The sequence below is a fragment of the Symphalangus syndactylus genome, chromosome 2 (genome assembly GCF_028878055.3).
Source record: "Symphalangus syndactylus isolate Jambi chromosome 2, NHGRI_mSymSyn1-v2.1_pri, whole genome shotgun sequence".
NCBI lineage: Eukaryota > Metazoa > Chordata > Mammalia > Primates > Hylobatidae > Symphalangus > Symphalangus syndactylus.
In genome coordinates, this window is record NC_072424.2 from 5,640,174 (window position 1) to 5,652,205 (window position 12,032).

Consider the following 12,032-nt stretch of genomic DNA (forward strand, 5'->3'; position numbering starts at 1 on the left):
TGGCCTGACTTTGAAAAGGCTGTGTCGGGGCCTCTGGGCTGTCCAGTCCACCCCAGCCTCTCTCCCCATGCTGGCCTCCTCTGGGGGACTGCCTCCTCATCCAGTGTGGTCTAGGCAAAGGGACCCTCCTGGCCTGGCTCCCCCAGGAAGCCTGGGTCTGAGCTCTGTGCAGAGCTGCCTCTGGAGCTAGATTGGAGAGTACAGAGGCAAGCCAAGGCTGCTCCACCTGCCCTGCTGACCTGCCAACCTGCCAACCCACACGTGGCCGTCCTGTGGGCAGGATGCAGCTTCCTGGCTCCAGGGCTTAGCCTCCTCCCACTGGCGCTGCCCAGCACATTTTCTGGCTGCCCAGGAAGACCAGAGTAGATTTTTACTGCTTGTGACCAATAATCCTGGCTGACCTAGAGATGTGGTTCCTACAGACCTGCAGTGTCCTGCAGGGCCCTGTGAAGGGAGGGCCTGCGGATTGTGAGGGCCATAACAGATGGAGGTTCATGGCCAGAGAGCCTCAGGACAGAGCCTGAATATTAATCCCTTAGCAGATACCTGATTTGCAAGTATTTTCTCCCATTCTCTGGGTTAACTTTTCACTCATTTGATCGTGCCATTTGATGCATAAATGTTCCTAATTTTTAAGAGGTCCAGTTTTATCTATTTTTTCTTTTGTTGCCTGTGTCTTTGGTGTCATATCCCTGGTCATTGCTACATCTAATACCATGAGGATTTTTTCCATTATTTTCTTCTGAGAATTTTGTAGCTTTAGCTGTTAAGTTTAGATCTTTGATCCATTTGAGTTAATTTTTGCATATGGCATTAGGGAAAGGTTCAACATCATTCTTTTGCATGTGGATATCCAGTTTTTCCAGCACCACTTGAAGAGACTGTGCTTTCCCTAGTGAACGGTCTTGGCACCGTTGCTGAAAATAATTTGACCAGAAATGCAAGGGTTTATTTTGGGACTCTATTCTATTTCACTGGCCTATATGGTATCATTTTGCCAATACTATGCTGTTTGAGTCATTGTAGCTTTGTAATATGTTTCCAAGTTGGGAAGTGTGGGTCCTCCAACTTTGTTCTTTTTCAAGATTGTTTTAGCTCTTTGGGGCCCCTTGCAATTCCATATGAATGTGAGGATCAGTTTTTTAATTCCATATGAATGTGAGGATCAGTTTTTTAAATTATATTTTTTTAAAAAAAGACTATTGTAACCCATAGGGATTGTGTTGAATACTGCTTTGGGTAGTATTGACATTTTAACAATGTTAAGGCTTCCTATCCATGAACATGGGCTATCTTTTCATTTATTTAGATCTTTAATTTCTTTCAGCAACCTTTTATAGTTTTTAGCATAGAAGTCTTTCACCTGTTTGGTTAGATTTATTACTAAGTATTTAATTTTTTAAGGTGCTGTTATAAACAGGAATGCTTTCTATCTTAGCTTGGGCTGCCATAACAAAATACCATAGACTGGATGGCTTAATTTATTTATCAAAGTCTGGACCTGGAAGTCTGAGATCAGGGAGCCAGCATGGCTGGGTTCTGGTGAGGAACATCTTCCTGGCCATCAATGCCTGGCAGCCTTCTCACCATGTCTTCATGTGGCACACACACCCCGGCTGCCTTCTCACCGTGTCTTCATGTGGCACACACAGCCTGGCTGCCTTCTCACTGTGTCTTCATGTGGCACACACACCCCGGCTGCCTTCTCACTGTGTCTTCATGTGGCACACACACCCCGGCTGCCTTCTCACTGTGTCTTCATGTGGCACACACACCCCGGCTGCCTTCTCACTGTGTCTTCATGTGGCACACACACCCCGGCTGCCTTCTCACCGTGTCTTCATGTGGCACACACAGCCTGGCGGCCTTCTCACCGTGTCTTCATGTGGCACACACACCCCGGCTGCCTTCTCACTGTGTCTTCATGTGGCACACACACCCCGGCTGCCTTCTCACTGTGTCTTCATGTGGCACACACACCCCGGCTGCCTTCTCACTGTGTCTTCATGTGGCACACACACCCCGGCTGCCTTCTCACCGTGTCTTCATGTGGCACACACAGCCTGGCGGCCTTCTCACCGTGTCTTCATGTGGCACACACACCCCGGCTGCCTTCTCACCGTGTCTTCATGTGGCACACACAGCCTGGCAGCCTTCTCACCATGTCTTCATGTGGCACACACAGCCTGGCTGCCTTCTCGCCGTGTCCCATGGCACACAGAGCCTGGCTGCCTTCTCACTGTGTCTTCATGTGGCACACACACCCCGGCTGCCTTCTCACCGTGTCTTCATGTGGCACACACAGCCTGGCTGCCTTCTCGCCGTGTCTCATGGCACACAGAGCCTGGCTGCCTTCTCACTGTGTCTTCATGTGGCACACACACCCCAGCTGCCTTCTCACCGTGTCTTCATGTGGCACACACACCCCGGCTGCCTTCTCACCGTGTCTTCATGTGGCACACACAGCCTGGCGGCCTTCTCACTGTGTCTTCATGTGGCACACACAGCCTGGCTGCCTTCTCGCCATGTCTCATGGCACACACAGCCTGGCGGCCTTCTCACTGTGTCTTCATGTGGCACACACACCCCGGCTGCCTTCTCACCGTGTCTTCATGTGGCACACAGAGCCTGGCTGCCTTCTCACCGTGTCTTCATGTGGCACACACAGCCTGACTGCCTTCTCACCGTGTCTCATGGCACACACAGCCTGGCTGCCTTCTCACCATGTCTTCATGTGGCACACAGAAGGAGAGAGCAAGCTCTCCGGTGTCCTTTCTTAAAGTGCACTAACTTCATCGTGAGGACCCCACTCTCGTGACCTTATCTAACGTCAATTACCTCCCAAAGGCCCTGTCTCCAAATACCACCACAGTGGGGGTTAAGAGTCTCAGGGTATGAATTTTGGGGGCACACAGCTCAGTCTTTAGCACTTTCTTGCTAATTTCCTTTTTGGAGTTTTCATTCCTGGCGAATAAAAACACAGCTGATTGTTGTGTGTTGATCTTGTGTCCTGCAACTTTTCTGAATTCATTAATTGGCTCTGATAGATTTCTTTTGGATTGGTAAGAATTTTTTCTGTATAAGGATCATGTCATCTGTGAATAGAGATAGTTTTACCTCTTCTTTTCCAGTGTAGCACACACAGCCTGGCTGCCTTCTCACCGTGTTCTTTCTTGTTGTTTTCCAATAGCTCTGGTCAGAGCCTCTGGTGGAATAGCAGCAGTGGAAGCGGTGACCTTTTCTTGTTCCTGGTCTTAGTGAGAGAGCTTCAGCCTCACCATTGCATGTGATGTGAGCTGTGGGTCTTTCCATAAGGACCCTTTATCATGTTGAGGAATTTTCTATTTCTAGTTTTCTGAGAGTTTTTATCGTGAAATAGTGTTGGGTCTTGCCAAATGCCTTTTCTCCATCAATTGAGCTGGTCATGTGGTTTTTCTCCTTTGTTCTGTTAATGCTGAATACTGTGCATCACGCTGACTGATCTGCACACAGTGAGCTGCCCTTGCATCTCTCATAAATCCTACCTGGTCATTATGAGTCATCTGTTGAATATGCTGTTGAATTTCATTTGCTAATCTTTTGTGGAGGATTTTTGCATCTGTATTCATACGGGATATTGGTCTATAATTTTCTTTTCTTGTGATGTCTTTATCTGGATTTGATAGCAGAGTAATGCTGGCCTCATAGGGTGAACCCAGGAGTGTTTCTTTGTCTTTAAATTTTTGAAGAGTTAATAAGGATTGTTGCTAATGCTTCTTTAAATGTTTGATGGGAGTCACTGGTGAAGCCATGTAGTCCAGGATTTTTCTTTATTAAGAGGCTTTTGATTACTAATTTAATCTCTTATTGTAAGTCTGTTGAGATTTTTCTGTTTCTTCCTGAGTCAGTCTGGGTGTGTTTGGAGGGATTTGTTCATTTTTTCTAGATTATCTAATTTTTTGGTGTGCAAATGTTCATAGGATTTTCTTATAATCCTTTTTATCTCCCTGAGGTTGGTAGTAATGTCTCCACTTGCATTACTTATTTTAGTTATTTGAATAGTCTTTCTTTTTTTTTTTTTGTCTGTTAGCGAAAGGCGTGTCAATTTTGTTGATCTTTTTAAACAACAGTTTCTTTATTGTTTTTCTGTTCTCTGTTTGTGTCTGTGCTCTGATGTCTGTTATTTCCTTCCTTCCACTAGTGTTTCAGTTCCTTATGATGTAAAGTTGATTATTCATTTGAGACCCTTCTTTAATACAGCATTTACAGTGGTGATAATGTAAAGTTGATTCTTGAGTTGAGACCCTTCTTTAATACAGCATTTACAGCGGTGATGATGTAAAGTTGATTCTTGATTTGAGACCCTTCTTTAATATAGCGTTTACAGCGGTGATAATGTAAAGTTGATTCTTGATTTGAGACCCTTCTTTAATACAGCATTTACAGCAGTGATGATGTAAAGTTGATTCTTGATTTGAGATCCTTCTTTAATACAGCGTTTACAGCGGTGAACTCCCTGAGATTGGCTCTCACTGCCTCCCCTAAGTTTTGTCTAATGTGCTTTTCATCACATTGATTTAGAGCCATAAAACCAACTTAGATGTTTCATGTCATTGAAAAAGCTCTCAATTATGTTAGGGGAGCAGTTGCAGACTTTTCGTGACTTAGTATTTCAGAAATTTACCTGAATATCTGTAATTAGATAGAGCCAAATTGTTAGCAGCAGACATATTTGAGTCACACACCACCAAAGTACGTTACCAGCAGCAAACCCACAGGGGGCTGCAGCAACCTCAAAGCATGTTACCAGTGGCAAACCCACAGGGGGCTGCAGCAACCTCAGTGTGTTACCAGCGGCAAACCCACAGGGGGCTGCAGCAACCTCAAAGCATGTTACCAGTGGCAAACCCACAGGAGGCTGCAGCAACCTCAGTGTGTTACCAGTGGCAAACCCACAGGGGGCTGCAGCAACCTCAGTGTGTTACCAGCGGCAAACCCACAGGGGGCTGCAGCAACCTCAAAGTGTGTTACCAGTGGCAAACCCACGGGGGCTGCAGCAACCTCAGTTCTTGCCTCCTCAGAAGAAAGACTTCAACTGAGGAGCATAAAGCAGAAGGAGAGACAGAGGCGAGTCTTAGAGCAGGAGTGAGAGTTTATTAAAGAGCTTTAGAACAGGAAGGAAAGTATGCTGGGAAGAGGCCGAGCGGGAGACCTGAGAGATCACGTGCATGGCTCACCTTTGACTTGGGGTCTCACACTGTTGCGGGACTTTTGCTCAGTTCAGCTAAAGACGGGGTCCTTGGCACGTTGCCACAAAAGATGAGGCTCATAGACAATTTGAAGGGTGAGAAAGGCAGGGTTTTACTGGGTAGAAAGGAAGAAAAGGGGAAACAGAGACTCTTAGTGAAGCGAGAGAGTGTTTCCTGCCAGTGCACTTCCCACCTCACCAAATGAATCCCAGGTTCACCCGGGAGGAGGAGGGGCCAGGCTCCTCCCCGCTGCAAATGGTGTGAGCCTCTGTGGCTCCACCCCAGTGCGCATTCCTCCCAGTGAGCAGCCGATCCATCGGAGATTCTCTGGGGACGCCTTCCCACCTGGCTGTCTCAGTACATTGGACGGCGTCCAGCATATTGCATGATTTCTCCCCAGATGCTCCCCTTGCGGTGGACTGTCCACGTGTACGGTGGCTGCCCGCACTTGGGAGGGGCTGCATGCCCAGTGGGTTTACTGGAGTTTTGCACGTGCTCGCTTGAGGTGGTCCCTTACCAGTCGAGTGTTCCTAGAAGGAGGTCATACACCAGTGAAACTCTGCCATTTTGCCTCTCAGTGTACGTGCTCGAGCCGCTCGCCCAACTCCTGAGATCTTATTGGGAAGCTGCTCATCACCAGTTTCAGGTGTTTTCTGTCTCTGGGGAGATGGCCTTTCCCTGGTGCTGGCTGAGACCAATTATTATTTGAGAGAGACAGTTAACAGCCGCCTGACCATCACCTGATGGTTGCCTGAAGTTCCCGGTGCGGGGCGGGGGGCCTCTCCAGCCCCACTCATGTTTGACTAGCTACCTACTATAACAAAATGAAAAGCAAAATGACGTCAACCTAAAAGGAAGAAGCTGAGGCAAAACTGGTATAAATAGAGAGTTTACCTGGGCCAAGCTTGGCGGTTGTCATCTGGAAGCATCGATTCAAGCAGCCCTGAACGTGCACTCCGATTAGAGGCAGTCCCAAGTGGGTTTTTAAAGGGAAATAAGAGGCAGTTCCTGAGTTGTTTGCCAAAAATTTACATTAAAGTAACTTAAGCTATTAATTGGCTGTATATTGTTAAGCTTTAGAATGGGGGCGATAGTGGCCAGTACAACATCGTCAGATTAATTTACAGCTGCTTATGGCAATAGCAAGCAGTTTAAGGAGATGAACACAGAGCTCAGAGGGGGAGTTTCTTATCTCACGGTGAAAGACTGTCTTGCAACTTTCAAATATACGTGTCATTTACTTGCGTTACTTTAGGAGAAAGGAAAGACGCTGCTTCTGCACCAGTGGCCCACGGCCGACTTCCAAGGCGGCGGGACGACCGAAGGATATTTTCTTCCAGGTTTGTAGCAGGACAGACAGACCCACGGGCTCCAGGTACAAGGAAAGGGAAGGACTTGAGCCCAATTTTAAACATGTGGTGCTTTTAAATTCCCATGCCCTGATGTGAAGCCACCTGGCAGTAACTCCAGATAATGTCTGTTCAGCATGTGATGCGTGACAGGCACCTGAGTGCTCTTCAGGAATGAGCTCATGAACTTCCCTTTCAACATGCAATGAAGCCAGAGCCGGGAGCTTCTGACGGTCCATGAAAAAAGCCAAACTCTGTAAACTATTTGAAGAGATTGATGCTGAGCCACATGTGAGGAGCATGACCCGTGACACAGCCCCAGGAGATCCTGAGAACTTGGGCCCAAGGTCATTGGTTTACAGCTTGATTTTGTACATTTTAGGGGAACAGGAGTTATAGGCAGAGACATCAGTGCATGTCTGGTGCACATTGGTTTGGTCCAGAAGGTGGGACAACTCGGAGGGGAGGCTTCCAGGTCACTGGTAGATTCAAAGATTTTCTGATTGACAATTTGTTGAAAGAATTATTATCTAAAGATCTGGAATCAATAGAAAGGAATGTCCGGGTTTAGATGAGGAGTTGTGGAGACCAAGGGTTTTATCTTGCGGATGAAGCCTCCAGGTCGCCGGCTTCCGAGCTCTTATTAGACAAAAAGGCACCAGACTCTTGGTTAATTCTCCCCTGGCTCAGGGAAAAGCCCTGGAGAGGGAAAAGGGGACTCTCAACAGGATGTGGATTTTCCCCACAAGAGACAGCCGTGCGGGCCCACTTCAAAATATGTCAGAGAAAGATACTTGGGTATAAAATATTTGGATCTCTTTCAGGCCTGCTATCTGTCGTGAGATGCTATGCTAGAGTCAGGCTGGAACTTGGTGTCTTACTGCTACAAAGCGTCCACTCTGTCAGCCTTTAGAGCTCTGTTTTCATGTGGATGTTGGTCCATTGTGCCTGAGCTCCAAAGGGAGAGGGGATGATGAGGCCTGTCCACCCTCGCCCCCTACCGCCCCTGACCCCACCAAACTCGTTTTTCAGGTATACTTCAGAAGGCCCTTGGCCAAGAGGAGGGCCCATTCAGTCGGTTGGGGGGCTTAGAATGTTATTTTTGGTTTACATGAATCTTGTCCAGGGCCACACACCCCTGAGTGCAGAGTGGGCACTGTCCCCCTGGTTTTGGCTGCCGTGAAGTCTGGCCTTTCGGCTGTGCTGACAGATAAATCGCATTTTTCTACTTCCACAAAAAATGTGGACACACACTCCTGCAAAAACAAACACACAAAAACGCATACTGACTTTAGAACAATAGAACCATATTAGAATACCAATTCATGTTTATGGAAGAAAACATTGTCTGCTAAAAGAAATTATCCCTGTTAAGAGTCCTAATGTGTATTTGGGAAATCTTTAAATGCTGTGGAATAGAAAAGTGGAACCCACCTTGAGCATTAGAGTCTATTTAGAGAAGCAAAGATGATTTAAAATAATAAACAAAAGTGTGGCCATGTGTAATTACTAAGTTGAGTACTAACCCCAGCAGTGTGTGTGGTTTGCTGGTCCTGCAAGCATGAGCCCGACGCACACGGCACGTCCGTCCACTGAGAGGCTAGGCTGCAGCAGAGGGAGGGTTGCTGAGCAGGAGATGGGGATAAAGCCTCAGACCCAGCTCCCTGAGGAGTCTGGGGATGGGGTCTTGAGGGTTTTGGAGAGGACGGAAGTGTGGAAGAGCACAGCGTCTTGGGAAGGCATTTCTGGGCCAATCCCTATCCCGCTCCTCTATGGGGACTCCGCACTGGTTACTGGCATTCAGGGTCTGAAAAATATCCTAAGTGATCCTTCAACCAAAGCCTTAGGATTCTAACGTCAGAGACCCCATCTATAGGAGTGACGGCGGTCCAGGTGACTTAGCAGCAAGGATGTGACCAGGGTGCAGCCTGGTTACTGCTCGGTCATAACTAGTACGTTCTGTCCACAACCCGGCATGTGATTCTTGTCAGCCCTGTGGGGTGTTTGACGAGGACAGAGATGTGGATCAGAGCACTGGGGAGGCAGAAGGCAGCCCAGACCCCTTCAGAACGTGGCATTGGCAGAAGAGGCTGTGGAGGGGGGATTGTGCCTCTGGGCAGAACCTGGAAGGCAGAAGAGGCTGTGGAGGGGGGATTGTGCCTCTGGGCAGAACCTGGAAGGCAGAAGAGGCTGTGGAGGGGGGATTGTGCCTCTGGGCAGAACCTGGAAGGCACACTACATTTTACTCCGTTCGCCAAAATAAGCATCAGACAGGTTGAATAGTTAAGTAGTTTTAAAAATTCAAATTCTAGAAAAAATATCAGGAAGTAGAATTGAGCATAGCAGAGACTTTGTGGAAAGAGGCACCTTTCACAGATACAAAAATGTACGTTCCTGAATCCTGATAAGTGCAGAACAGTAAGAAGTGAACAGACGGGAAGGTACTCGCACCACGTCTGGCAGCTAAAGGCTTAGCGTCCAGGCCACATCAATACTTTAATCAGTCGGGACGGCCGTGCTGTGCTGTGGAAACACGAGGCCCAGAGCTCAGCACAGGCACATTCCTCATGCACAGTCCATGGCCCTCACCCACCTGGAGGCACCACAGAGCTTACAGCCTCCGGGGAGGAGGAGACGGTCCACAGGAATGCATGAGGGGTGGGGTCCGGCTGCAGTGCCTCCGCCCGCCCGTGAGTTGGATGTGTACTGGGTGGTCCCAGGACGTGGCTGTGGGTCAATCAGGAGGTCACACCTCAAAGTGAGCCCTTCACTTAGGCAGGATTGAGGACTCCCTGCTGCCCTGTGTGTGGTTTCCAAGTTCATCAGACCCTGGTTTAATGAATTCAAGCGGGAGGAAGCAGGGCTCAGGGTTCCCAAGTTTCAGACGCAGACCCGCTTCTCTGGCCAGTGCTTGGGTGAGGAGGGCCTGGCAGAGTGTGAAGGCCACAGTGAGTCCACAGATCCCAGCATCCGATGGGGTGCCGCCTTCCTAGCCATGGGCGCCGTCCTTCCAGCCATGGGCGCGTTCGCTCCCTAGACCCAGCAGGTGGGCTCTGGAGAACACAGTCTCACGAAAAATGAGTCAGAGAAGGGAAAGAAGGCTCCACACTCTGTGACGTAAGCCTCGGTGGTCCAGGTGCTGGCACCAGCATGACGGGGCTGGTGCAGGATGACACAGACTCCAGCCCTCAGCACCGTGGCCTGCAGAGTGCTGGGGGAGGGCTCTGGGAGAAAGGGGTTTGTCTTTCCTTAGGGTCATACTGTTTATCTTTAAAATTACAGAAAAGCACCAGACTTCTGAAAAGAGAAAGGGCGTGAGGGGCTGCGTAGTCTGAGAAGGCTCCAGAGGGTGGGTGGAGGCGGGAGCCGTCCTGACTTGGCCCAGAGACCCACAAGCAGCACAGCAGGGCCAGTGGGGGTGGCAGGTACAGGCGGCAGGGGTGAAGGTGGCAGGGAAGCACCTGGGAGGGGAGCCAGGTGAGGGGTGGCAGGGTGTGGAGACTAGCCAGGAAAACCTGAGACTCGCTACCATTAGACGGGGGTGGAGCCCACATTGGTGCCTACTATGGTTCTCGGGCGCTTGATGCAGCAGAACATTGACTTGAGACCCAAAGAGTTTTCCAGACGAGGCTTCACTGAAGTTTATTCCTGGGATGAGAGAGAGAGAGGGAGAGGAGGAGAGGAGAGAGGAGAGGGGAGGGGAGAGAGAGGAGAGGGGAGAGGAGAGAGAGGAGAGAGAGGAGAGGGGAGAGGAGAGAGAGGCGAGAGAAGATGAGAGGAGAAAGAAGAGAGAGGAGAGCAGAGAGAGAGGCGAGAGAGAGAGAAGAGAAAAGAGAGAAGACAGATCCATCACTGACCTGAAAGAGCCGGGAGGGTGTGGGAATTACCACTGGGGAAGGGTGTGCAGGCTGGGCCGGGCAGCGCCCATGATGGGTAGGGGACGCGTCAGCATTCTGGTCGCCATGGCTGTGCTGGGTCAGGGGCAGCAACAAGGCACAGACCCGCCACTCAACACCCCTTCCCGAGGTGGGGACTCATGGCCTTGGTTCGATGTTTTGGGTCTCCCGGGGCTCTTGGAGTCCTTGACGTAAAAGGACTCTTGGCCGGGAGGTGGCGCAGTGGGCTGGGTTCCGTGCTCAGTGGGGATGTGAGGGATGCGGCCCTGTGTTCACCTCGTCTCTTCAGGGCCCTTGAAGCTCATCTGCAGCTCGCCCAGACACTGAGGCTCCATCCCACCAGGACCCACCCTGCTGGCTCCGTGCACTCGGGGGCACTGACGGCCCACGGGGCGCCCTATGGGGGCTGGGTGGGGCTCACCTCCTGGCAGGCAGGCGGTTTCTGCGTGTGCCCCGAAGGCGGGCACCTTTGCCTCTGCGTGTCACGTGGCTCCTGTGTGGAAACTCGGGGATTGTTTCTGTGCTGCGGGTGCCAAGCGTGAGGGCTCTCGAGCGTGCACGTGGCGCTGTGTCCTCGGCCGCGGGGGAGCTTTCCATGCACCTCCTGAAAGGACCCCGAGTCCTGCTCACAGATCTTTAATACGTGGAAACACAGGGCTGTGTTTGTGAACGCAGAATTCTCCAAGGAGTTGGAGAGTGACAGGCAGAAACCAGCAAGGAGACAAGACAGCCGCTTCCAGCAACGGAAAGGGCGTCCCAGGTGGCCGGTGCGGGGCTGGAGGGGCCACGCAGGTCCACAGCTCACTTCAGCCCTGCGGGGCATGCGCCGGCCTGGGCACCTCTGTAGCCACGGTTCCACCTCAGGGGCACTGTGATGGGCAGCTTAGTCCAGGAGGTCTGAGGGTGCCTTTGATAAGGGATCAGGCGGCTTCAAGGACACCCCTCCTTCTCCCTCCCAGGGGCCGAGGACGACCTGGCTCTCCGTGCTGCGCTCTACGGCCTGCTCTTCCACAGCCATGCCGACCAGGACGACTGGGAGGGCGGCCTCAAGGTGCTGGATGAGGCTGTGCAGGTGCTGCCAAGGACGGCCCACCGCCTGTGAGTGCTCCCCCCACCGCCCGTGAGTGCTCCCCCCACCGCCCGTGAGTGCTCCCCACACCGCCTGTGAGTGCTCCCCACACCGCCCGTGAGTGCTCCCCACACCGCCCGTGAGTGCTCCACCCACTGCGTCCCCACCGGGGGTGTGCTCCCCCCACCACCTGTGAGCACCCACCTGCTGCTCCCCCACCCGGAGTGTGCTCCCCTGCTCATGCTGTCCCCCTCTGTCTGGACCTCCCCAGGTTCCGACTTGCGTTGGAAGACTTGACTTCCCCAGGAGAATTCAACACAGGGAGAGCGGGGACTGAAAACCCCACGCAGCCCCGAGACCCCCACTCACCCCCGAGACCCCCACGCAGCCCCGAGACCCCCGCTCACCTGGGCTCTGCTTTGCTTCATCTTTTTAAGCAGGAAGTGGAGGAATAAGTCTGGGCTGCATCACACACGTTTAAAATTCTGCC

The 12,032-nt window shown here is 51.1% G+C and overlaps 1 protein-coding gene across 1 annotated transcript in view; it reads left to right on the forward strand.

The window, feature by feature from the left end:
- CFAP46 (cilia and flagella associated protein 46) overlaps positions 1–12,032 on the forward strand; it is a 114,598-nt gene that overhangs the window by 41,160 nt on the left and 61,406 nt on the right. The window contains 2 exon segments of the mRNA XM_055245020.2: positions 6,484–6,568; positions 11,433–11,571. Of these exon segments, the coding sequence (XP_055100995.2) occupies positions 6,484–6,568; positions 11,433–11,571 (224 nt within the window).